Source organism: Perca flavescens, chromosome 18 (assembly GCF_004354835.1).
Source record: "Perca flavescens isolate YP-PL-M2 chromosome 18, PFLA_1.0, whole genome shotgun sequence".
Taxonomy (NCBI): Eukaryota; Metazoa; Chordata; class Actinopteri; order Perciformes; family Percidae; genus Perca; species Perca flavescens.
In genome coordinates, this window is record NC_041348.1 from 31,305,133 (window position 1) to 31,332,632 (window position 27,500).

Here is a 27,500-nt window from a genome sequence, read left to right on the forward strand (position 1 = left end):
CTGATTTTTGTCACCGCCCCGGCTGCCGCCTGCTCTCGTCTACTTTACAGGCGAGGCGCAGTTCATCTCCAACGAGCCTACATTTTTCCCGTCTTTTTGGTTTTGGCGCGCAATTAGGCGGACCAAAATCTATTGTGAACCCAAATTGATATCCTAACTAGGGTCGGGACAAAATATCAACATGGCAATATATTGTTGTTCTTCGTGCGATGCGAATAGGGGTGTTGAAATCAATCATTGCATCGACTTGGTCAATTCTGCATGGATGCAGTGACAGACCATAATTGATTATTGCCTATTAATGATTTTCCGGTTGCATTTGTTTAGTCAGCAATGTGAGTTGTTTTCAGTTTTTAATCCATTTGATTCGATAAATCACCGTTAAATTAACCGACTGGTCTGAAATTAATATCATTTTGTAATACTGTACTGATCCAGAGTGTGAAAACATGACTTTTTTTTTTGCTAAAAAATAAAGCCCCATATTCCCCTGATCGTTTTAACTGATTAACCTTTTCTGTTTTTAATCTCGCCTTCCCCTTCCCCCAAAAGGTTCCAACCCGCCCAGCACCACACCACTCACTACCAGCTGTGACTCCCCAGGACTGGGCTGCCCAGGTAGGAAAAACAAACACATCTGCATGCTGAACACTGTCCTAATAACAGGACTATAGATGACAAAAACTGGACCTTTTATTCATCCACTCTCTCTGTTTGATGATCTCAAAGTAATACACTTTGGGTAACTTCTCCTTTTTGAACTGCAAATCACCAAATCAGTGGGGACAGTTCAGGGGCGGAGCTAGACTCTCAGTACGTTGGGGGCTGAGCTTCACAACGGGGCCCTCTGCTACTTAAGTCATTTTAATAATTAAAAACCACTGTCTAACTGAACTCCCTGGTTAAATATTGTCAAATTTTTGGAAAAAATAAAAAAGCTATTTGAGAAAGAAGCAGACACAAGGGGTTGCATTATGCATTTGAAGGTTTTATACTGTCAAACTGACTCGAGAGCAAAATAATGACGCGGAAAAAATAAAGATAGCACGGCTCATTTGCTTTCAGCTAATAATTTGCATGTGTCGCTTGGCAAGGGCCCCTGATCTCGTAAAGTGACGCAAGATTGGTGGCGTTTGAGGGGCCCCTAACTGGCGCGGGGGCCCTGAGGCAGCCGCACCCACGCTATCTCCACTACTGGGACAGTTGCTTGGCAGACACTTTCTGCCACAACAACTGATTGTATTTATTAAACCAGAGCGAGCAAGCGAGCGGGAGATTTAAATGTTGGAGCATTGCCTTATTTCCCACTTCATCCTGCCTCAATTTGGCTCCTGTACCGCACACTAAAGCTTAGATTGGACCCCAAAAAATCAAGCCAGACCCTACCAGAGCCCGTGCACGTTGTGTTGCACGTTGTGTTGCACGTTGTGTTGCACGTTGTGTTGCACGTTGTGTTGCACGTTGTGTTGCACGTGGGCCAATGCATTGTTTTGTGCATGCATTGTTTTAGTCCGGTGCAACACTAGTTAGCTTAGCGTAGTGAATGGAATCTATGTTGCTGGTTAGCATGTTGTGAGTAAAAGTGAGCCAACAAAAGACATCCAAAACAGCCTAATTGCACTGAGACAAAAAAATGCGCTGGCCCACCTATCTACAGCCAGGGGAGAGCATGATAAGCCCTATTTCAACAAACTGTGGCGTAGCCCTTTGACTGGAATTATGAGCCTGAGCCCGATTTTAAACCCAATATTGTTTTTAATACGTGCGCCATTATATCTGACGTTCTCAACTACAATTCGGAGTTGTTTGAACTGCAGAAATCTGTTTAAAGGGGCTATGCTTGGAGAAGTAACACTAGACGACGTTGAAGGCCGACTGTCATCATTTCTGCCACGCCGAGTCAGCCTCATGTTCATCGTCTGCGTGTTTTTGCTGTCACAGGCGAGCAGCGTGCCGTGCTTAATGCGCTCGACAAAGCCGACACATATGTTGTCACTTGTTTAAAATGATTCCATACCTCCGACTTTCCACCAAACTTGCTCAAAGGTACAAAGTTTCTTAACATCTTCAAGCTCCATGTTGCACTTAAGCTCCACCATACAGCCCAGCAGGCCCATCGTTGAGGTTATCCAGTCCTTCCAGAACAATGCTGAGTTTTTTTGTGATTTGTTGTCGGCACGTTTTCTTAAAAAATGCAATGGAATATGCGGGATATTTAATGCAATTTTATGCGATGAAATTGCTTGATGAAAAAGAGGAAAAAAAGTGATTCCCCGCATATTTTGCAAAGGAAATCGGCAATTTATGCGGCGAAAGTGTGGCGTATTAGTAAAAAAAAATGCATCACTTGTTCATCAGGGATTATTGGGTAAATACTGTATGCTTATTTCACTTGCATGCCACCCTGAATCTTTCAGGAAGAGTTCAACTTGAACTTTTAGGTTAAAACGTTGTTTATGTTTTCCAGTGCATTTTTAGGCACCGTAAGTGCATACATTGTTGTCCTGCTAGCAAATGTAGGCCTACCTTGGCTGTGTTCCTTCTTGAATTATTCACTGATGTACACACACTGATGTGAATGATTCCCGAAAAACTTGCTGCCAAGAAAGTTTTCCATAACTGTGGTTCTCCTCCACAACTTCATAAATATTTAATTCAGCTGAACCCACTGGCATTTGAACTCCCAGCCTTGGCAACATCGGTTCCATGCATTTCCCATTCAGCTTGACAGAATGATGTTTTTTGCCGTTAGCGTCTGCTCTATGTGCCTCGTTAAAGAAGTCCCAGTGCCCCCAAAGTTCTCCTGAACACCCCCCTAAAGCTGCTTAACCCTCACAATGGATTCTGGACATCTTGTTATGAGAAACTCTCCAAGCTCAACCAGACTTGGATCAGAGGACCTCCTCGTTCCCCCCGAAGCCCAGAACACATTCATAGCATTCGAAACTTTCCCAAAAAATGTCAAACTACTGTGAACAAGTAATACGATGTAAGGTCTACATTTGAAGAGAAAAAGAAATGGGGATGTTGGAGGACCAGAAGGGAGAAATGTGAGAAGGGAGATCTGATTTAAGGAGAGAAAGAAGGCAAAAAGAAGACGAGGAAGCTGAGGAGACAGAGGAAAGAAGATGAGGAAGAAAGATATTATTAGTGATAGCATATTTCCAACCAAATTAGCACATTTTTTGCAGGCTTTTAAACACGGAAAAAACCTGCTAAAAATAGCCGATAAATGTTTCCCATTGCGAGTAGACCATAGGTCTTTCGTTTTGTTGTTGTTTTCGCGTGTGTAACGATCAATGCACTGCAATGTTAGGGATAGGCACCGATACCGTGGGTGCTCCGGAGCTCGAAGCACCCACGGAAAATACCGAGCACCCACTGAGCACCCACGTGTGCCAGACTGCCAGTACAGGCTACATTCATTTAAAATTAAACATCGCTGGTGGTAAGTGGAGCATCTGTCATAATGTGATTGGTTATGTCGCTGTCAGTCCCCCTTCTCCATATCCTATCCACCAATCACAACGTCTCTTTGTTATTAATAAATCAAACCTAATGATGCAAGTGCATCGACGACATCCACCACCAGTGCAGAGAGTTCTTAATTTCCCACGAAGCTGATCGCGGTTGATAGGCCTACCCCAGAATAGGTGACTGTGCGCTGGATACGGAGCACCGTCGTGGTGCTCAGATCAGCGGTAGTTGGTGGTCTAGTGTCCCCAGAATAGGTGACTGTGCGCTGGATACGGAGCACCGCGAGCGACAGGTCGTGGTTCTCTGTCAGGTCAGCGTCTCCAATCCTCTGTGTCCTTCTGCCGCTGTCCTGAGTTGAAACTTCACGGCTTTATTATCGAGTTAATAGTGCGTTTGTGTCTTTGCCCGTGAGCACCCACGGAGGAAAACATAAATCGGCGCCTATGATGTCAGGAACGCGCCCAGCAAAACATGGGCAGTGACAATGTTACGGTGCTTATTTCTTACCAATATCGGTAACTTATTAAGTCTCTCTTCCAAACTCGGTGCTGACTAACCCAACATTCACATTAGCCACAAAAGACAGCAACACACTCTCGGTTGATGGGCGTTCTTGGGAGTGCCTATAGCCTACTCCTGGTTGCTTGGCAAAAGTCCATATGCATCGTTGTTAATGTTAATGTCTCTGTACGAGTCTATTGCCGTTTTCACACCTGTAGTTTGTTAGCTTTGGTCTGAATCAGTTGGCTACCGGTAGCTCGAGAGCTACTTGTTGGAGACCCCTGCTCTAAGGGTAGAGGGTGTGATATGTTGTACAGATTGTTACGCCCTTTGATTTATGATTTTTTTTGGCTCTTTTAATGAGAAGAAAAGAAGTCAAACAAGGACAGGAGTTAAGTAAAGTTGGTTGAAATGAGGACATTCTTGAAAAAAAGGAAACGGATGTTCCACTCTGCTTGATCTTACCTCTTAATTCTTCTTCACGACTCAGCTCGAGTGTCTGCAGATGGGAAGAAGAGTGTAGAGAAGTTGTAGTTTATTAAGCATTCACCCTGTGTCACTCACTCCCATTAAAACAACTTGGAAACTAATCTCCTCAGGCTTGATCTGTTAATGACATTTTCCTTAAATGACCCCTCTGTGTCCTGAGGGGATCATACGTGAAGGAACCACAGAAAGTTGTTGAAGACAACCACCCTAGGGGGCTGTTCGGGCCCTTACTGCCTGGCCAAAGCCATTGTAAATGGAGTACGATACGTGCACACATCATGACCCAAAGAAAATCTCAATTCTAGCCAATCGCCTTTGCTCCAGAAAGTCACAATATCTGCAACTTACGGTAGCAATCGGTCAGAACAGTAGCTTGGGGGCCAGCTGACGACGTGACACAAACCCACTTCCTAAATGTCAGTTCTCACATTATTCAGGATTCCTCAGAGGGACATTTTCTAAAGGTCAGTTTTTCTGGGATTGTGCTCGAGAGAGAGAGAGAGAGAGAGAGAGAGGAAAAGGAGTCGAGCAAATTCTAATCGAGCTGCAGCTTGTGTTCCCAATTATAAATGACAACAGCAGGTCAACAGGCCATGGGAGAGCACTCACAGGGTTATACAGTCCAGGCCAAAAGTTTGGACACACCTTCTCATTCAATGCGTTTCCTCTTTATTTTCATGACTATTTACATTGTAAATTCTCACTGAAGGCATCAAAACTATGAATGAACACATATGGAATTATGTACTTAACAAAAAAGTGTGAAATAACTGAAAACATGTCTTATATTTTAGATTCTTCAAAGTAGCCACCCTTTGCTTTTTTATTAATAAGGGAAATAATTCCACTAATTAACCCTGACAAAGCACACCTGTGAAGGTAAAACCATTTCAGGTGACTACCTCATGAAGCTCATTGAGAGAACACCAAGGGTTTGCAGAGTTATCAGAAAAAGCAAAGGGTGTCTACTTTGAAGAATCTAAAATATAAGACATGTTTTCAGTTATTTCACACTTTTTTGTTAAGTACATAATTCCATATGTGTTCATTCATAGTTTTGATGCCTTCAGTGAGAATCTACAATGTAAATAGTCATGAAAATAAAAAGGAAACACATTGAATGAGAAGGTGTGTCCAAACTTTTGGCCTGTACTGTACGTTCAATCCTGGAACTAGATTGGTCCGTACAGTACAGGGGTTTAGTGGTATTTGTAAAACCTATACAAGTGCACGGGTAAGTTGTAAGCAGTAGTGGAAGATACCTTCACTTCAGTTAAAGTACAAATACCACTCTGTAAAAATACTGTTACAATTAAGTCCTGCAGTGAAAATATTACAACCCCACGTCACGCTGCGGTGGCCAATCATGTAAGCAGAGATCCAACTTGTCGGTGTGTTTTGAGGCAAATGCACGGTGACAAGGGCCCGTCCAACGCTGCTTGCAGCTTTAATTTATTATTATTTTTTCAAATTACATTTATATATCTGCATTTATGTCAAAACCTAGAGATTTTCAAACATCAAAATGTCCTTTATTAAAATGTATTTGTGTCAAAATGACATATAAACATCTTTTCCTATTCTATTTTGTCTGGAAACGCTTCCAACACGCTGTGGTGGCAAATCATGTGCGCGTGAATCAGACTTGTGGGTGTGTTTTGAGGCGGTGTGAAAGTCCCGTACAGGAAACAGGAAACATCACTGCCTCTATCTCTGCCACGAGAAAGTTTTTAAACACCAAACACAAGCTCTGACCTGCACGGGATGTTTAAGGGAACAGCTGACTGTTTCCTGCAACAACAAAGCTCTCGCTTATGTATTGCTCCTCTCTTTTCTTTCTCCTGTGCAAAAAAGCTGCCTTCAAGAGCGGCCAGAAACGTCGAAATCTATAAACCACATGTGTCAAACTCGAGGTCCGCGGGCTAAATCCGGCCCCTTGCTGATTCCGATCCGGCCCGTATAAACCCCTGTACTGCAATTACCTGACCATTCAAAGCAGAATATGGACAGATTTGCCGAGTTGGAGAATCAGAAATTCCCCCAAAAGAAGCAGAGAGAGTTTTCGTATTCAGGCTGAGAAACATGTTGCCTTTTGTTTTTGCTTAATTTGCTAAATTCTACGATGGCTAAAGAACTCTTTTGATGACTTTTGTAGGGCTTCACGTCAACAGAAAGCGTACAAAAATGTCGTAAAATGCAACAAATTTGCAAAAAGGTGACAAATGTCTGAGAAAGCCACAAAAAAGTTGGTTCAAAAACCACAAAAATGAGGTAAAAAGCTACTAAAATGTAAAAAAAAAAGTGACAATGCACTAATGCAGTAACAAAAGCACCGTCAATAAACTCTATACATGTCTGTGAGTCTCCCTCTGGGAAAATGAGTTTGACACCCCTGATTAAAGAAGATCTGACGGAAAACAGTAACTGTGAGATATAAAGTCTAGATATAAACTGCTGTGTTGGGGGTGAGTTTAAGAACTAGGGGTGTCACGATTCGATTACATTTTTGATTCTAAGGTCACAATTTGATTTGATTCTTGATTTTTACTTTTTTTTTAAAGCAAAATGTTGCTATGCCATTTTTAGACTAGACTTGTACGTAATATAATATCTGACCTTTGTTCGCAATGTACCACATTTCATTACATTATCAAATTTAAAACATTTATTAACATAATGTAACAATAACATGTCTTCAGTCAATTGAAAACTTGTCAATTTGTCAAAAAAAGCAAAAAGAAGAGACCGATAGCAAAGAGCGCTAACTTGTTGCTCTCTCTAATATAACATATATAACAAATAATAATTACATACAATATAAGCTGCTCTGTTTAGGCTACAAAACATGCATGCAGGCCAAAATTCAATCATGCGGTTTAGGTTTAGGGATTAAGCTATAAGCAGAAGGAATATTCGATAGCTGCTAGGCTAATGTGAAATGGTAAACACACAGAATATGGTACATGCACTTAGCAGAGCTTGCCAAACTGTGGCTTTTTTTTATCGTTGTCAACATAACTCACTGACGTTCCAAAATACTTCCACACTTTCACACACTTCAGTGAAAGAGGAGGGGGCTCAAGTTCTGTCGATGGGTCTCCATCCAGCATCTGCAGAAGCCGTGCTGTCTTCTGATTGGCTGTAGCTACGTTAGATGACGTTGACCGACTCGCAGCACTTCAACACATGTTTTTTTCCGCTTGACAAGCCGACCGGACGTGACATGGGGGCGTGGCAGCATCGCCGATTCCATTTTTTTATTCGATATTCAAGATTTTGACTTAATTTCGATCTTGACACCCTTATTAAAGCGTAACTCTCGCCAAAATGCAGCCTAGGGGCTTTTTGTGAATGTACCCGAGTCAAACTTTAGTTTAAAAGCATATTTAGGACGAAAGCACCACTTTTAAGATTTACCGTATTCTCGTTTTTCAGTCAAATGGCCTTTTGAATGGGAGTGGTAGGGGCACTTTTATGATAGCCTCAAAATAGCTATTTTTAAACAATTAAGAAGGCTCGACACAACATGAGACTTTGCCTGAAGTATCACCAGGAGCTCTACACCTTAACTACACCAGTGACCAAGATATATATACTATAACCAGGAGCTCTACACCTTAACTACACCAGTGACCAAGATATATATACTATAACCAGGAGCTCTACACCTTAACTACACCGTGACCAAGATATATATACTATAACCAGGAGCTCTACACCTTAACTACACCGTGACCAAGATATATATACTATAACCAGGAGCTCTACACCTTAACTACACCGTGACCAAGATATATATATACTATAACCAGGAGCTCTACACCTTAACTACACCGTGACCAAGATATATATACTATAACCAGGGGCTCTGCACCTTAACTACACCGTGACCAAGATATATATATATACTATAACCAGGAGCTCTACACCTTAACTACACCGTGACCAAGATATATATATACTATAACCAGGAGCTCTACACCTTAATTACACCAGTGACCAAGATATATATACTATAACCAGGAGCTCTACACCTTAACTACACCAGTGACCAAGATATATATACTATAACCAGGAGCTCTACACCTTAACTACACCAGTGACCAAGATATATATACTATAACCAGGAGCTCTACACCTTAACTACACCGTGACCAAGATATATATACTATAACCAGGAGCTCTACACCTTAACTACACCGTGACCAAGATATATATACTATAACCAGGAGCTCTACACCTTAACTACACCGTGACCAAGATATATATACTATAACCAGGGGCTCTACACCTTAACTACACCGTGACCAAGATATATATACTATAACCAGGAGCTCTACACCTTAACTACACCAGTGACCAAGATATATATACTATAACCAGGAGCTCTACAACTTAACTACACCGTGACCAAGATATATATACTATAACCAGGAGCTCTACACCTTAACTACACCGTGACCAAGATATATATACTATAACCAGGAGCTCTACACCTTAACTACACCGTGACCAATATATATATACTATAACCAGGAGCTCTACACCTTAACTACACCGTGACCAAGATATATATATATACTATAACCAGGAGCTCTACACCTTAACTACACCGTGACCAAGATATATATACTATAACCAGGGGCTCTGCACCTTAACTACACCGTGACCAAGATATATATATACTATAACCAGGAGCTCTACACCTTAACTACACCGTGACCAAGATATATATATATACTATAACCAGGAGCTCTACACCTTAACTACACCGTGACCAAGATATATATACTATAACCAGGAGCTCTACACCTTAATTACACCAGTGACCAAGATATATATATATACTATAACCAGGAGCTCTACACCTTAACTACACCGTGACCAAGATACATATACTATAACCAGGAGCTCTACACCTTAACTACACCAGTGACCAAGATATATATATACTATAACCAGGAGCTCTGCACCTCAACTACACCGTGACCAAGATATCTATACTATAACCAGGAGCTCTACACCTTAACTACACCGTGACCAAGATATATATACTATAACCAGGAGCTCTACACCTTAACTACACCGTGACCAAGATATATATATACTATAACCAGGAGCTCTGCACCTCAACTACACCGGTGACCAAGATATATATACTATAACCAGGAGCTCTACACCTTAACTACACCAGTGACCAAGATATATATACTATAACCAGGAGCTCTACACCTTAACTACACCAGTGCACCAGGGATATACTAAATCTGTGGCTACTTGTTTTGATATCGACTCGTTTTGACTGCCGAGGTGGTAGCGGCCAGAAACAACCAGAGCTACGGTGAGTTGTTCATAACCTCTTTTTAGTAAACTCAGGGTACACAACCAATGTTGTCAACACTTGAGTTCATGTGTAGAGCTCCTGGTGATACTTGGAGAAAAGTCTCATGTTGTGTCGAGCCTTCTCAGTGTTTTAAAAATAGCTATTTTGAGGCTAGCATAACAGTGCACCTCCAGCACTCCCATTCAAAAGGCCATTTGACCGAAAAACGAAAAGACGGTAAATCTTAAAAGTGGCCCTTCCGTCCTAAATAGGCTTTTAAACGAAAGTTTGACTCGGGTACATTCACAAAAAGACCCTAGGTTGCATTTTGGCGAGAGTTACGCTCTCTGTGGGTCTGGCTTGTCAGGCTAATACACCACACAACCCTTCAGGCAAATCACTGGATGGTTTTATTGGTGTGAATGCCCCGTGAAGCCCTGGTCACAACCATTCATTATCTATTGCATCTTTCTCTCTCTCATCCTGACCCCCCAGCTGCTTCCTCTCCCACCACCCCATCCACTGACTCCACTAACACCATCAATGCTACTAATGCCATCACCTACGGTAAGCAAACCCTCGCCTTTCCTCTTCGTGCAGCCTTCTTCTAATACTTCCAGATTTCACGTCCTTCGTCCAGACCTTTCTTTTCACTCCAGCACTGTCCTTCACCTTTTTATTTCTCCCCCTACTCTAGTTTTTCAGCCTCTTTTAACCCCATCCATTCTTTTTGAAATACTCTTTAATGTTGTTCAGCTACAGGCTGTTCTCATGAACCATTCGTACATGCAGCTACGAAAAGTAAAGCTTACAGTTTAAAAGCGTGAAGGTCCTCGTAGGGAGGAGGTCTGAGGGGATGTTTGGCTCCTAAAACACAACAACACATTCTCACTCCCATCGTGTAAAATCCAGAGAATTGGTCAGGTGCCTTTGGCGCTGTTATTGGCGCTTTAAAGCCCTAAACGTGACTCTTGCCTTCACTTTTGACACTCTTGTTCGGGATGTACCTTTAACCTAGCCTGGACATTAATCCGAAAGATTAAGGGTCTGGCATTGAGTAATGAAAATGGCCCAACTCGAGGGGTGGCACCAAGCATGCATTTGAATACCTCACTGCACGCGATTGGATAACACTACGACCAATCACAACAATACACAGTTTGACGTATCCAGAGCCCCATACACTTGGCTACCAGAGGAGCTAACTGGGAGATTAAACTCTTAGCTACCAGAGGAGCTAACTGGTAGATTAAACTTTTAGCTAACTCTGGTACTCTAGCCTGGTCCTACCAGACTCTGGTACATAAGCCTGGTCCTACCAGACTCTGGTCCATTAGCCTGGTCCTACCAGACTCTGGTCCATTAGCCTGGTCCTACCAGACTCTGGTCCATTAGCCTGGTCCTACCAGACTCTGGTACACTAGCCCTGTCCTACCAGACTCTGGTCCCATTAGCCTGGTCCTACCAGACTCTGGTCCATTAGCCTGGTCCTACCATACTCTGGTACACTAGCCTGGTCCTACCAGACTCTGGTACATTAGCCTGGTCCTACCAGACTCTGGTCCATTAGCCTGGTCCTACCAGACTCTGGTACACTAGCCCTGTCCTACCAGACTCTGGTCCCATTAGCCTGGTCCTACCAGACTCTGGTCCATTAGCCTGGTCCTACCATACTCTGGTACACTAGCCTGGTCCTACCAGACTCTGGTACACTAGCCTGGTCCTACCAGACTCTGGTCCATTAGCCTGGTCCTACCATACTCTGGTACACTAGCCTGGTCCTACCAGACTCTGGTCCATTAGCCTGGTCCTACCAGACTCTGGTCCATTAGCCTGGTCCTACCAGACTCTGGTACACTAGCCTGGTCCTACCAGACTCTGGTCCATTAGCCTGGTCCTACCAGACTCTGGTCCATTAGCCTGGTCCTACCAGACTCTGGTACACTAGCCTGGTCCTACCAGACTCTGGTACATTTCATTTCTACAGAGAGTCTCGCCTCTCTCCATTGACAAAACTTTTAACTTCCTTGAAGGCGGGTACCCTGTAGGCAGTCGCCTAATTTCGTAGGATATCGTTCAAGTTGTTGTTCATATAAGTTTCAGTACGATAACATACAAACTCGTTCATGAGCATGCTTTGTTCAGCTGATGATCTTTTAATGTTTCTCTCTTGATTTATGTCAATAGCAACTTTTAGTTACCCTTCTCTTTTACCTCTTTCTCTTCTTAAATTAAGATAAATGTGGGCTCCTCATCTAAGATCCAAAAAGAAAATCTTCTCGAGGAAGTCATTTGAAGTTCATCACCAAAAACAATTATCCTTAATGTTTTTTTAAGAGTCTTTTTTTGATTATAAAACATGCAAACCCCCACCTGAATTTTTGCCATGTTTGACCTTTTCAAGGACCCATGAAAAGTTGCTCGGAGCTATATCACTTTCCCTTGCTCCTCTGAAAAGTAAAACCCTCTATTATTAATTAATTGACTCCATTATGCATTACCTACCTGCATGAAAACTCAGATAATTCCTTTCTGATGAACTGGTCCGGATGAACGTGTTGGACTCAGGAGAACTGAGACTAGATAAATATTATCTACCACTACCAACACATAAAAATCTTTTCATTACTTAATTAACCTTTCTGTCACTCTTTACTCCATCTGAGAAGTTTAAAAAGCGAACGAAACTTTCCAAGAAATGTGTGAAAATGAGCTTTTTAATTAGGGTAATAAGGGTGTTTTTGTTCTAACAAAGGAAAGTGCAGTTCACTTGAATTTTAAACATGTATGTGAAGTAGAAAATACCCTTTACTTTGCACATAGTACAAAGTAAAGTACACATAGTTTAACACAAGCATGTGTTGGGATCCATGTGCGTGTAAAAAGTTTATGCATGTTGTAAGTATCAAGATTTGCACGCAAGCTTTGGTCGAACCTGATTTAGATGGATAGATGGATGGATGGGTATATGGATCGATGGATGGATGGGTAGATGGGTAGAAGGTGGATAGATGGATGGATGGATAGATTGATGGATAGAAGGTGGATGGATGGATAGGTGGATGGATGGGTAGATGGATGGATGGATAGATGGATAGAAGATGGATAGATGGATGGGTAGATGGATGGATGGATGGATGGATGGATGGATAGATATATGGATGGATGGATAGATAAATAGATGGATAGAAGGTGGATAGATGGATGGATGGATGATAGATGGATAGAAGGTGGATAGATGGATTGATGGATGGATGGATATATGGATGGATAGATGGACAGATGGATAGATGTATGGATAGATAGATGGATAGAAGGTGGATGGATGGATGGATGGATGGATGGATAGATGGATGGATGGATAGAAGGTGGATAGATGGATGGATGGATGGATAGATAGATGGATAGAAGGTGGATAGATGGATGGATGGATGGATAGATAGATAGATAGATAGATAGATAGATAGATAGATGGATAGATGGAAGGATGGAGTCTTTATTGTCCCATAGGGATAATCATTTCCACACATCTTCTTTTCATGTTCCATAGCACAACACATATACAAACACATAAAACATGTAACACATATACGAAAAAAAACACATCACACTAGGACACCCACATAGACACATGTGAAAACTACGGCATTAAATGAAAGGTTTATGCAAGTTGGAAGTATCAAGTATCAAGATTTGCACACGATTTGAGCGTTGGGCGAACCCGATTTCGGCATTAAAACCATTTTGTTTTCCATGTGTGGTCCTTCTCGCTCTGCTGTATCCTTTGATTTGTGATGTCCAGTTCTTCCTCCCATCACTACATCTCCATCCATCATCCCTACCACTAGCATGCCTCTAACCCAAACCACCAGTACCATCACCACCACCAACACCACCACCAGCATAACCAGCTCCTCCTCTGGTAAGCCTTCATCTGCTTCGCTGCTCTGTTGTTTGCCATTAGCATCTCTAGACTTTCCATTCAAATAACAACCAAAACAAGTAATAATTACTGACTGTTTTCCCCTTAAACTCTATTGGATTCAGAATAGAAAAAGCTTTTGAAACAGTCAGAAACAGAAGTGTTTTCAATTGAAACTAGGGCTGAGTATCGCCAATGATTTCCAGATTCGATTACGATTCAATATCCATTTGGGATGTTTCAGTTGCAAAGAGATTCTCAAAGAAGTTCCCTTTAAGGCCAGAAACACACCGCATGCTGAAGCGCCGCAAAGCACGTCTGGTATGAACAGCCAGCTAGTTTAATGGCGCTCAAAAACTTAGCCGATTATCGTCCGTCTGACAGTCTGGCGAGGTCAGTGACTCGAGTCTGTTCGGTGTGTTCCTTCATTTTGGCCGAACTGATATGTTCAGTCGGAGGCAGGACACAAAACTGACCTTTGTTGATCTGAAATGAAGACAGATTCAGCAACTGCACGGCCTATTTCTCGCTTAAATGTTCTCAGAAACACGTTTTTTCAGTGAACTATTTTAGTCCAATATGAGATCGTATTCTGAACGAGCCGCCATGACAGTCTGGCTTTGAATTTCCGGATGAAAACAAATTCCACGTGACTCGATCGTCCAATCAGCTGCCGGTTTTCATTTCTTGGGCAACAGTACAGATTAGTGCCGCTTGCTGTTATAGAGATGTATTACGTCTCGTCTCGTCTTGTCGGTGTGTATTCTTACCGGGAGGTGTGTTCAGGTGCATTCTGGGCATGCTGGTCTTACAGGGAGGTGTGTTCAGGTGCATTCTGGGAGTGCTGGTCTTACAGGGAGGTGTGTTCAGGTGCATTCTGGGCGTTCTGGTCTTACAGGGAGGTGTGTTCAGGTGCATTCTGGGCATGCTGGTCTTACAGGGAGGTGTGTTCAGGTGCATTCTGGGCGTGCTGGTCTTACAGGGAGGTGTGTTCAGGTGCATTCTGGGCGTGCTGGTCTTACAGGGAGGTGTGTTCAGGTGCATTCTGGGCATGCTGGTCTTACAGGGAGGTGTGTTCAGGTGCATTCTGGGCGTGCTGGTCTTACAGGGAGGTGTGTTCAGGTGCATTCTGGGCGTGCTGGTCTTACAGGGAGGTGTGTTCAGGTGCATTCTGGGCATGCTGGTCTTACAGGGAGGTGTGTTCAGGTGCATTCTGGGAGTGCTGGTCTTACAGGGAGGTGTGTTCAGGTGCATTCTGGGCGTGCTGGTCTTACAGGGAGGTGTGTTCAGGTGCATTCTGGGCGTGCTGGTCTTACAGGGAGGTGTGTTCAGGTGCATTCTGGGAGTATTGCTATCTTGAGGCAGCGGGAAGTGATCTCAACATTGACCAACAAAAACCTGGTCTAAAGTCAATAACGCAGCATTTCATTGTTATTTTAACAGAGCATTAGTAAAATGCTCCTAGGCTCGTTCACAGCGCGCACACACTATGCTTGTTACACACACAGGGACGCACAGCAGCACACACACACACACAAACACAAACACACACACATGCAGAAGATTACAAATAAAAATATTATGGTGCAAATCCTCCATTTTTTTTAGTTTAACCTGCAAAAACTGCAAATGAGACATACGTTCACACCACAAGTCTTAATGCTTAATTCGGATTATTGGCTCAGATCTGATTATTTTGTTTGGCTGATCACATGACCTTTTAAAATGTGGCCTATATCAGATTCCAGTATGAACTGACACGCATGATCAAAAGACCAATACCAATGACATCAGACGCAGCACGCTGCTGCCCTAAAGTTAGGGAGGTTATGGAGGAAGTCAGCATTTTCGCTTTTTTTGCTCAAAATGTTTGTGTAATGGCAGCCTCAACATTAATGAGCATATACACTAATTGGGTCTAACCCCTCCCTCTCCCTCCATTGACTTGCTCCATCACTGGTCTCCATTTGTGTAGGCCTAGTCCAGTTTTTAATGTTACTGTCTGTGTCTACGGCTAACTCCCTCCGTAAAAGTTGCATCAAATTGTCCTTGGTTGGTCACACTGTGGCCGCATTGAAATAAATCAGACCTGGGTCTGATTCAGGACCACACATGGATCCTGAATCTGCCCTCTGGTCTAAATCTGATTTGAAAAAATCAGATCTGGGCAAGATTTGAGTTATTCACACTACTTCTGAAGAAGTCTGACCTGGTCACTTGACCCCCCAAAAAAATCAGATTTGGGCCACTTTTACCTGCAGTCTGATCGTAGCCTAAGATGCTTTTGGGAAACCCAGTTTGTGCATCAAATGTCAAAAAGGCTTACCTTGATCAACTTTTGGTTTTTCTCTGAATCAAGAAAGACTTTTGAGATTGGTTTGGAGCTTGTCCCATTAACACTGTGTGTTTTGTTTAACTAACATGCCGGCTTATTGTGCTGATCAGTTATGCCTACCTCTACCATCGGCATCATCACCAGCGCTGCTTCCTCTACATCTCATGCCACTAACGTTGCTTCAGCCAGCAGTACAGCACATGGTAAGGTAGCTAACCATATCTAAATATTGTGATTAGCTAACATAGTAAGCCAGAGTTCTGATTCTGTCCTGTTCTGCCATTGATAACATACAATAATGTTTTTTTTGCTCATTTATCCCAAATATTTTTTGTTGTTTTAAGAGAAAGAGAAATGTATGAACAAAGAGTTCACGGTGAGCTGAAATATCACCACGTTTCAAGCTAACTTCAAGCCAACTTTTCACAGCTAGCCTCGGTCCCCACTAGAAGCTAGCTCGCTGTTTTATCGTCTACGGTTTCTTTTACCTCTCTTTCTAAAAACATGATATGAGGTTTCCTGTTAAATGTGTATTGTAGCTGTGTTTTTAGAGTTGATATCCCAGCAACATAGCTCTATTAACAGGCTGTTGTCCCCACAATGTAACTGTGTTTTTAGGGTTGATATCCCCTTAATGTAGCTGTGTCTACAGGTTGTAGTCCCCACAATGTGGCTCCGTTTACAGGTTGTAGTCTCCGCAATGTAACTGTGTTTAGGCTAATGTCCAAAAAAAACAGCATCAAAGAAGTTTCCCATTTCCTTGCAGGTGTTTGATACGACAACCTGCTCACAGATCGGTTGCATATTGTGCCTACATCATATGTCTCTTACCCCAACTGATGTTCTGTGATTGTTTACTTTTAGCCCAACAGGCAACCAGCGACACGTCAACTGCTTCATCCACTACCACTAACCAACCAACTACTAACCCCACAACGCATGGTAAGAGCAAAAATACTGGAGTGAAGCTCCGCCATAAGACTGACTAAAGCTTTATATACAGAATGCTTAATGCTGATATGAGTGCATGCAATTTTACTTTGAGTGGCATAAATGCTGGCAACTGGTACCAGTTAATGTTTAGAGGGTCCAAGTAAGTCAATTCCGTCACTGGTTAAATGATAAACTGCACGTATGTAACTGTAGAGGCCTGCAGCCCTCAGACGTGGAAAAATCTGTCTGTACAAAGCCAAATGGCAATAAATCTGAGTAGGAAAACTCTGGGAATTTTAGAACTAAAGGAAATTAAATCATGGTATGAACAATAAAAACAGTCAATGATTTAAGATGCTTTTTCTCAAAGAATATTAAGACAGTCATTAGTGTTTGAAAAGAAGTTTTAGCCAAATGTATAATTAGCTGGGTTACAAGTGATCAGGTGCGTAACCAGATTTTGGACCAATAGTATGTAAATAAATACTTGGAACTCAGGCTGTAGCTGATTACGTTTGTCAGTACTGATTAATATCTGGGATGCATCGAATCCAGGATTCTGATTGGGCAGAATATTGGGCTTTTTGACGGGGTTGGGTTTCTGCAGAACCTTAGAATTTTTTTCCCACCGAACCGAACCCTACGCTTGCACTCGGTGCTACGCTGGTCACCGTAGTGACGGCGCCGTTGGTTACGGGAAGGTGTTTACGTAGGAGGAGCATTCAATGCAGCAGGCTGTGAGGAAGTGGACATGGATCTGGTGAGCAGTAGGCTGTGAGGAAGTGGACATGGATCTGGTGAACAGTAGGCTGTGAGTAAGTGGACATGGATCTGGTGAGCAGTAGGCTGTGAGGAAGTGGACATGGATCTGGTGAGCAGTAGGCTGTGAGGAAGTGGACATGGATCTGGTGAGCAGTAGGCTGTGAGGAAGTGGACATGGATCTGGTGAGCAGTAGGCTGTGAGAAAGTGGACATGGATCTGGTGAGCAGAAAAGGTTGTTCTTTGGCAGTACTTTCAGTCAAAAGAAGACCATTCAAGTCCAGCTACATGTTCAATCTGTTCAATGCTGATTGGTCTGGTGGTGGCGAGGACCCTAAACTATACACAAGATGGCCGCTGTTACAACATTTGGTATGAAAACATCCGAAAGAATACGAGTTGTGCATGAAGGAATCTCCAGACAGCAGCTAGAATGCAGCAACTTCAGGAAGGACAGTCACTGTTTACTTCATTCATGTGTTTACTGTGTTAATAGACTCAGGATGGGAGGAGGAGAATCTCAACTAGTGGATTTGGTATTTGGCCGAACCCCAAAAAATCTGGATTTGGTGCATCCTTTTGTATATTATGACGTACACATTTATAAAAGAAAATCTTAGGGAAAGGCAGTAAATCGTCAAGTTGGAGAAACTTGAATCTGTGAATGTTTGGCATTTTTGTTTTTGATTTAATGTCAATTAAGTAGTTATCAAAATCGTTGTTTGCATTTTTTTTGTTGGTCAGCTTTTCAATTGATCAACTGAAGGCTCTGACACACCAACCGGCCGACCGACCGTCGGCAGTAGAGCCAGTGTGACTGATCAGTCTCGAAGAGACGAGACGTAATACGTCTCCATTACAGCAGGCAGCGCTAATCTGTATTGTCGCCGAAAAAAATGAAAACCGGCAGCTGATTGGACGAAAGCGTCACGTGGGGTCTGGCTGCTCCCAGACCATAATGGCGGCTCGTTTGGAATATGATCTACTATCTCGTTCACCAAAACGTGTTTCTGAAAACATTTTAAGAGAGAAATAGTCTGTGCAGTTGCTGAATCGGTCTTCATTTCAGATCAACAAAGGTCAGTCTGAAAGATTTTCGTGAGATTTTTATGAGGCTGTTCGCCGCGCTCATCCCGCTCGTCATTTCCGGGCTAGCCTTCCACCAATCAGATTGGCCATTGAGTCCGACTGCCCACTGGCCGATTCAACAAGTCAAATCGGCCCAAATTAAAGCCAACAGCTCCTCCGATGGACGATTACACCGCACAGATGGCAGATTATCGGGTTCGTGTCTCAGCGCCTTAATTGTTACTGCGATGAAGAATAACTGCGCTTAACACCTTTTCTCAAAAAAATAGCTTATGATACGTATATAATACAACGCTTTAAATGCCAAAACCAGTAGCGTGCAGTTCTTCTTACAACTATTACTAATACTTCTGATATGATCATTTCTTAAAAGGACAATTCTGGCGCAAAACGAACCTAGGGGTTATTAACTGATGTGTGGGATGGGCTGTGGCTCAGTGGTAGAGAGGTTGCCTGCCAATTGGAAGGTTGGTGGTTCAATCCTTGGCCCTGTAGTCCCATGTCGAAGTGTCCTTGGGCAAGGCACTGAACCCCGAGTTACCCTCAATGCCGCGCATCGGAGTGTAAATGTGTGTGAATGATTATCTTATGAGCAGGTGGCACCTTGTACGGCAGCCTCGGCCACAGTGTGTGAATGTGTGTGAATGGTGAATGGTTCCTGTACGATGTTGAAGCGCTTTGAGTAGTCGTTGAGACTAGATAAGAACAGTCCATTTACATTTACATTTACCTACTCTGTCGCTCTCTGGGAATGTTTTCATGCTAATCGAATGAGTTTGGAGCTTTGACGAGGCTAGCACGGACCGCTGGTTAGCTTACAATGCTAGTATTTGGGGCATGGGGACACTCAAGTCATGACTAGTCGAAGGCCATGCAACGTGGAATCTCCACAGACAGTCTGGGAATCTCAGACTCATCTGCACGGCGCTCGTTTTTCGACTAGTCATGACTGGTTTCCAAGATGGCTCCCGCAAGTTTCATGAACGCGACTGTCTTTATAATCTTTTTAATAAACTATCTGTACACTTACAATGTTGTCAATGCTTGGTTCACATTTAGGGACCCTAATTATGCTAACGTTAAGGTGTGGTGATATTTCAAGCCTTTTTAGTGGTATTAAATAACGATTTAATTTGAGTGTCCCCATGCCCCAAATACTAGCATTGTAAGCTAACCAGCAGTCTGTGGTAGCCTCGTCAAAGCTCCAAACTCATTCGATTAGCATGAAAACGTGTCCCAGAGAGCGACAGAGTAGGTAAACATCAGTTAATAACCCCTAGGTTCATTTTGCGCCGGAATTGTCCTTTAACCTGTGTGAGAACTTGATCCAAAGTGGAAGCTTTGATCCTTTCATTGATTTAGGCCGATCAATCTGTAAACAACTTATTGTTTCATGGCAGCAAGGAGAGTGTATTTAGGTCGCTTGTTTCGTAATGATAATCCTATAATAACTGCTTATCCTGTTGTCTCAATTTAATCCATAAAAATAACCAAAATCTCGTCCAACAAAAACTAGTCTGGTTTGGTTTCCTCTCCTATGGTGCACACATTTACATAATACTTGTTTTCTATCATTCATGCATTGATCCTGTCTTGCTATTTAGTTTTTTTGGGCTTCCTGTCTAAAAAAATCAGGAACATAATAGTAATCAAGGTACAGTTTTCTTAATCTCACACAGGAAATTTGGGATGGCTCATTTGATGACGTCACTACCCATGTATTACTACTATGAATCGAGTGCAGATTTGATTACACATGCTCAGATTAAAACGGTTTACAGCATAACGCCAAGGGATCTGGATCTGGCTGCAAGCAATTAGCTATCTATGATTGTTTGATTGCTAACGTTAGCTCAAAATCCCATTCAGGTGACAGCCTTTGTTGTGTTTGATTGCTGACTTGCAGCCAGCAAGTGAACCAACTTTGTTATGCAGGTCCATTTTTATTGTATTTACATTACAGAAGTCTCTCGTTAGCAGGTTATTGTCGGCTACTTCAGCCTCTAATGTAAAACTGACATCAGGGATCATGCCGTGAAAATGTCATGCCTTAACGCTAAATAATAAATTACTGCTATGTAATGTACCTAATTCATTATTCTGTGGCTAAAAGCAAAACAGATCTGCATGAAACCTGGTCTAGCCTACCTGTGTGGGGCTGTTGCAATGTGACGCATGCGCAACTCACATCTGCACTCGACTCACATCAGGTAGTGACAGACGTAAAGGTGTCAGATGCCTCCTAATGTCATTGTGTATTCTACTACATTCAGGGTTTTTTTTTACCTTAAAAATACTTGTTATTACTATTTATGATGTGTAATAGGTCTGGGCAGTATATACGGTACGATATATGAGGCTATATCGTAATATCGTAACATGGTGTATAAGTATTGTCTTTTCCTAGTTTTAAAGGCTGCATTACAGTGAAGAGATTTCATTTTCTACTGTTATTGCTGTTATATTGTTTGCCTGTACCCACTTAGTCATTATATCCACATTACTGATGAATATTTATCTAAAATCTCATTGTGAAAGGACCAATTGTCAGCCCTACAATAACCTTGCAATATCAACATCGATGCATTTGGTATTTTGGTAGTTTTTTTTTTTTTTACATATCACCTAGCCCTAATCTGTAACCTGCTTTTTTGGTTTGATGTGCCGTGCCTCGGCGACAGCCAACAAGTCTACTGTGAGATCTTCAACCAAAGCCTCTGCAATAGCTGCTCCTGCGTCTGTAGTTGCTCCTCAGCAGCCTGAACACCTTGCCTCCCAGTCCAGGACTCTGGCTGCCGGTCTTGCTGCTCACAACAGAAGACATGCTTTTGGAACAACTGCTGCCGGGTCCAAACCTCCAGCTCTTCCAGCCGCTGTAATCAGACAAACAAGGCATGCTCTCATTCCCAGCCCCCTTGCAAAGGCTTCTCATCGTACGTCCCTTGTATCAAGTCAGTTTAGTCCTTCAACTAAAGCTCCTAGTCTTCCAGATGAATCATCTGAACCAGGATTTTTACCTCCAGTTCCAGGTCCCCCAGTTGCACCTGAACCCTCGCGTCCTCGACCCCCAGCCTCCCTCCCGAGGCCCCGAAGCCATCGTAGCTCCAGAACATCCCTGGGGTTCATCTCCACCCCGTTGATCTCGCAGGGGAGGAAGAGGCCCACTGGAGCAAGACGTCCAGCTTCCACGAGAGCGCCACCCAGGCTAGTGGTTCATGTCACGAAACCTGCACTGCCAACCAAACTCAAATCCACAGCCAGGCCTGCATACACGACACAAACAGGTGGATTTAAACACACAGCTGGCTACATGCATGGGTTGAAAAATGCCACACACATGTTGGGAAATGCAACGCACACAACTGTTTGGCCACGTGCATCAACGCAACCTACATCGCGACCACACTTTGCGCACAAGGAGACCCGTACAACCACCCAAGAGTCCAAACTCCTTCCTGAATCAGGGGATTTAATCTCGTCTCAGGAGTCCTCTTCGTGGCAACATAGAGATGAGGCATTGGATACAAAGGAGTCTTCCTCGGCAGTGGGGGCAGCACCCATGGCATCATCATCTTCATCATTGTTGTCGTCAATATCGGTGCTAAGTAACAGAAAGAACAAACCTGTGGCGCCACAGTGGTCTTTGCTGAGTTTGAGCGCAGGGGAAAACCAAACAGTTACCAAAGGTAACTGGACCGATCTACTGGAGCCACTGGGCGATGAGTATCCGTCAGGCTCTGAACCGTTTGTGTATGATTTGACCGAGCTCTCGGCTGAGAGTGGATCTTTTGGCTTGTTTGAGTTCAATGCTGCCTACGCCTTGGACGAACCCGCCACCGTCCTTCCAGCCTTCGACAACCCTGACGGCACAAACGAACAATCATTCACCAGATCAGACCCTCATGTTGCTTTCCTTTCTGTCACACATCCCTTAAATAATTCAGAAAGCCAAGCCAGTGGCTCAGCAGCAGGCGACGAGCTTTCTTTCACCCGCTCGCAAGATGGAGTGATGCCAGAACCAGTAACGCTCATGAGCAGGTCTCAGGATCCTACACTGACTGTTTATCAGACTTTGACAGAAGCTCAAAGCCACCACAAGGTCCCAAACAACACTAATTCTAGTGGACAAAAGCCAGAGGAAATTTCCTTCACACAAGCTGTCAATCAACAACTCGACACATTGACTTTTCAACCAACAACATCTCTCACTGTGCTCTCCCTTTCATCCCTTTTCTTCATTCAGCCTTCGTTGCCAGTGGTACAACAAAGCTCCTCTGTTTTTCTTGCAGAGGAGATTTTCCCCAAGCACATCTCTTCTTTTTCTCCAGTGCCACACATGGAAGACATGGCCCAAACATCCAATGCCCTACTTTCTTTAAACCCCTTAGACAGTCTGCATAAAACAGAATCGGAAATTACTGAAAGTGATGTTGAACTACATTCATATACAAGTACAGACACATCTACACAGCTATGTTCGTCTGTGCAACTTATTCTCCATAGACCTTCAACTTTCTCCTCCCCTGTTTTTCCCCTACCTTCCTCTTCTAACACTTTTGCATTCTCTCTTCCATCCTCTGCTGATCCTCAGCAGCCCCCCCTCTTCCTACCCTCCTCTTCTGAGCAGGCCAAACAAAAGATTTCAGAAACAGACAGTGTTGAATCTGCTCACGTTCCAGAGTCAGATGGAGTCAGTGGGAACTTTCAGCCTTCTGTGTTGTCATTTCTTTCTCTGTCCTCGATTCGTCAAAGGGACTTTGTTGTAACAAGGGTTGACACAGCATCCTTGTTGTCTCTTCCTCTCTTTTCTAAAGCATCAGCTGAATCACAGATGCCAGTTGTTGAGGGTGCACTGCTCCCTGAGTACCACTTACTCTCTTCTGAAGAGCCCTCTAACAATAAATCCCAACCTTTCAGAAGTCGATTGCCCTTCTACGAGAGTACTCCCGTTGATTCGCAATCAGGTCTTTTTGTCCATTCAATTGGGACTTTTATAGACTCAGCTTTAAATCCAATTGAGCCATCTCCCTCAGGATTATCTGTGGATAATTTGGCATCTAGTTCTGCGGTACTCACACCAGATTTACCCCCTCGAGCGCAGCCAGCTCCTTCACAGTTGCAGTTGCATGACCCTGAATTGGGTTTGCCAGTGATTTTGTGGCCTTCTTCTCATGCAGCCAGTCTGTCAGTCAGTCAGATCTTTGTTCATTCTGATCAGAGAGACTTGAGCAACACATACACTCTGCCACACAATTCACGTCAAGGGAGTCAGTCTGACATTGCCTTTGCATCACTGCCAGCAGCTGTCATTTGGGCGCCTGAACGCACCCCTGCTTTGCTGCAGGAAAATATTGATAGAACGCAACGTTTGCACTCTGTGTCTTTGTCTGCCATTTCTTCATTATCTTCAAATCCTTTCCTTTCAACCCGAAGTCCCTTTTTGCATCATCTTGACAACCTGTCGCTCACTGGCTATTCCGAGGCTCTTCCTGCTGCCGAGGTGATACAAGTTGCTGGCACGACAGAAGCGATAGTGAGAGAGAAAACAGAATTGTTGTCCTTTTCACCCTCCCTTAATCCTGTTGTCGAGAAGCCCCTTCTCTTGACTCAGACATCATCATCTGGGTCCCAACACAGACATACTTCCAGCCTGACCTTTAACATAGATCCATGGAGGCTGCAGCACACAATCTTTCCTTCACATGTAAACACAAATACCGCAGCTGGTGTTCACACTAACTCCAGGTCCTCGCAGGCATTCCCTGGTCGTGAAAATGCATTTAATCACCCCGCTTCCCCTTTTTTGTATTCGTCTGTCTTGGCACCAACCCAGACGCTTGAGCTGCAACTTAACAGAAGTGCACAGCTCGGCACCGCAGCCCCCCAGCACGCTTCAGGGCCAGATTATACGATCCACTCAGACTCAACACATTCAAACACTGAGCGCCCCAGCAGTCTGATCCACACACACAGTCAGGCACACATGCAGAGTGAGAAACTAAACGTGAGTCAGGGGCAAAACACAGACAATACAAAGGCACATGTTGATGTTGGAGGGCCTCAGCAGCAATCATCCGACTTAATTTCCTTTGCCCTTACTCCTCCTCTTCTTTCACCCTCCATTATGCCTTCTCTTTCTCTTGCAGCAACTCTCACACCTCCCTTTCCCTCTCTTCAACTCTCTCCCATCCATCCTGGAATCCCTCCCTACAAATCTGTCTCCTCCATTCCCCTCCCATCGTTCATCAGTCCTTTTCTCTCTCCTCTTCCCCCCGGCTTGGTGGTATTGCCAGAAATGTCTGCCAGCATAGAAGAGGAAGAAATTGGCTCATTGTCGCCCAGTTTACCGACTGCTGGATTCCTCCAGCCCACAACAACCCAATCCCCCCTGGACAACCATTTACAGTCCTTCCAAACATCCGCCACTTACCCTGTTAGGCAGTCAACAGAGTCAACCCAGCAGTTCATCCAACTCAGCCAATCAGTTCCTCTTTATCAAGCTTCCACACTGCCTGATGACAATTTGAAATCCAGCCACTCAACAGCTCTTTCTGCTGAAGGCAATGAAGAGGACCAGGTTTTCCCACAGCTTGCAAACACCTCGCAAACAGCTGATGCTTCCAGGTTTGTCGATGATACGGCATCGTCGCCCGAGGCCTCGAATAATCTCACTGCAGCTGGGAAACTGTCACACCCCTTATCATTATTTTACCCTGCAGATGTTGTTCCAAAAATACACATTGCGGATGACCATGCCTCTGCTTTAGGAATGGCTTCTTCGGCAGAGAGCGCCAATGACAACGTAACTCTGCATGTATCGTTAAATGTTCCAGCAGGCCATCAGCGTAATGAAAGTCTGAATCCAGAAGCTGCCCTGAACACTCAATCATTTCCTGTTGAAATGCAAGCTACTGCTCCACACCCCACTGCTGCAGCATCAACACAACCTACTGGCGCTCCAGGTATTCACAACCCACTGCACACTTCTGGCCTCAATATCTCCTCTTCCCCACCAGCCTCCAGATCCCCCACTGTCTCTTCTATTGATGCCCCAGGTCAAGACTTGATTTCTGTGCTTCAGGATCCCCCACCTCCTGGGAGCGACAACCACACTGCAAACACAGAGAGCTTAAAATACCTCTCCATGTCAAATGCATCCACTGTTATAACCGCCAAAGACTTACCTGCAGCGACACTTGAAATAACAAACACCACGAAGGCTAAAAATGCTTCAACTCTGTTAGAAAATGCAAACGTGGAGGCATCTCAGTGGGACATGACGGGCATCATACAAGCGCCAGATCTCAGCGTGCATGCAAAGTCCAATTTAACAGTTTCAAAGTCCAATTATAACTCGAGTCCAAGTGTGTCGAATCACAGTGGGAATCAGAGCTCTGGACCATTCGTGAACGGGGAAGACATTGACGTCAAAGACATCCACCTTTCACCAACGCTACCTGCCGTCGTGAACGCTCACCCTTTTACAACCACAAACAACTCCTCTCCGACAGCTCCACTCAAAGCTGTTAGCTTGTCAGCTAGCAGCGTTGGCCCCAAAAATTCCCCGCTTCGCCCGACACCATCTGGATCCCCAACTGTGGATTCAGCTGCCAAGCCCGCGTTGCCATGCCAATGTAAACAGCGCTTTCATTTAACATGTCTGTGTGGACTGTCATCGGGGAACAGTATGTCATGCAGAAAGAAAAACCTGTAGATATAGAGAATACATAAAAACAATCATCTGTAATAACAGTAGCATGGACTTTAAAAAAAAAAAAAATAACCCATCATAACTTGTATTAAGTCTTAAAGTCTATTTATTTAAAACAGGCGCAAGCTTTAGCTTAAAGGTGCAGTAGGTAAGACTTACAGTACAGGCCAAAAGTTTGGACACACCTTCTCATTCAATGTGTTTCTTTTTTATTTTCATGACTATTTACATTGTAGATTCTCACTGAAGGCATCAAAACTATGAATGAACACATATGGAATTATGTACTTAAAAAAAAAGTGTGAAATAACTGAAAACATGTCTTATATTTTAGATTCCTCAAAGTAGCCACCCTTTGCTTTTTTATTAATAAGGGAAATAATTCCACTAATTAACCCTGACAAGGCACACCTGTGAAGGTAAAACCATTTCAGGTGACTACCTCATGAAGCTTATTGAGAGAACACCAAGGGTTTGCAGAGTTATCAGAAAAAGCAAAGGGTGGCTACTTTGAAGAATCTAAAATATAAAGACATGTTTTCAGTTATTTCACACTTTTTTGTTAAGTACATAATTCCATATGTGTTCATTCATAGTTTTGATGCCTTCAGTGAGAATCTACAATGTAAATAGTCATGAAAATAAAAAGGAAACGCATTGAATGAGAAGGTGTGTCCAAACTTTTGGCCTGTACTGTATAAAACTAACTTTCTGTCATATTTGCTGAAACTGACCCTATGTTCCAGCTACATGAAGCTGGCACCACCTACAGCCTGTAGTGCAATTTTAAAAAATCCACAGCTCCCTGTTCAGATGCACCAATCAGGGCCAGTTTAACTTTGTGTCAATAACTGCTAACATGCATTTCATAGCATCTTCTCCTCTCTCTCTTCCCCACGCACAAGCTGCAGATAGGTTTCTCCCTTGTGGGGGGAGGGGCTTAGGAGACCATTTTGGGCT

General features: G+C 43.4%; 1 protein-coding gene across 1 annotated transcript in view; it reads left to right on the forward strand.

Annotated features, from left to right (window-relative positions):
- LOC114572888 (adhesion G-protein coupled receptor G6-like) overlaps window positions 1-27,500 on the forward strand; it is a 43,149-nt gene that overhangs the window by 8,700 nt on the left and 6,949 nt on the right. The window contains exons 3-7 of the mRNA XM_028604668.1: window positions 553-618; window positions 10,286-10,357; window positions 13,593-13,712; window positions 16,158-16,250; window positions 16,912-16,989. Of these exons, the coding sequence (XP_028460469.1) occupies window positions 13,640-13,712; window positions 16,158-16,250; window positions 16,912-16,989 (244 nt within the window). The 5' untranslated portion in view covers window positions 553-618; window positions 10,286-10,357; window positions 13,593-13,639. The remainder of the gene's footprint in view (window positions 1-552; window positions 619-10,285; window positions 10,358-13,592; window positions 13,713-16,157; window positions 16,251-16,911; window positions 16,990-27,500) is intronic.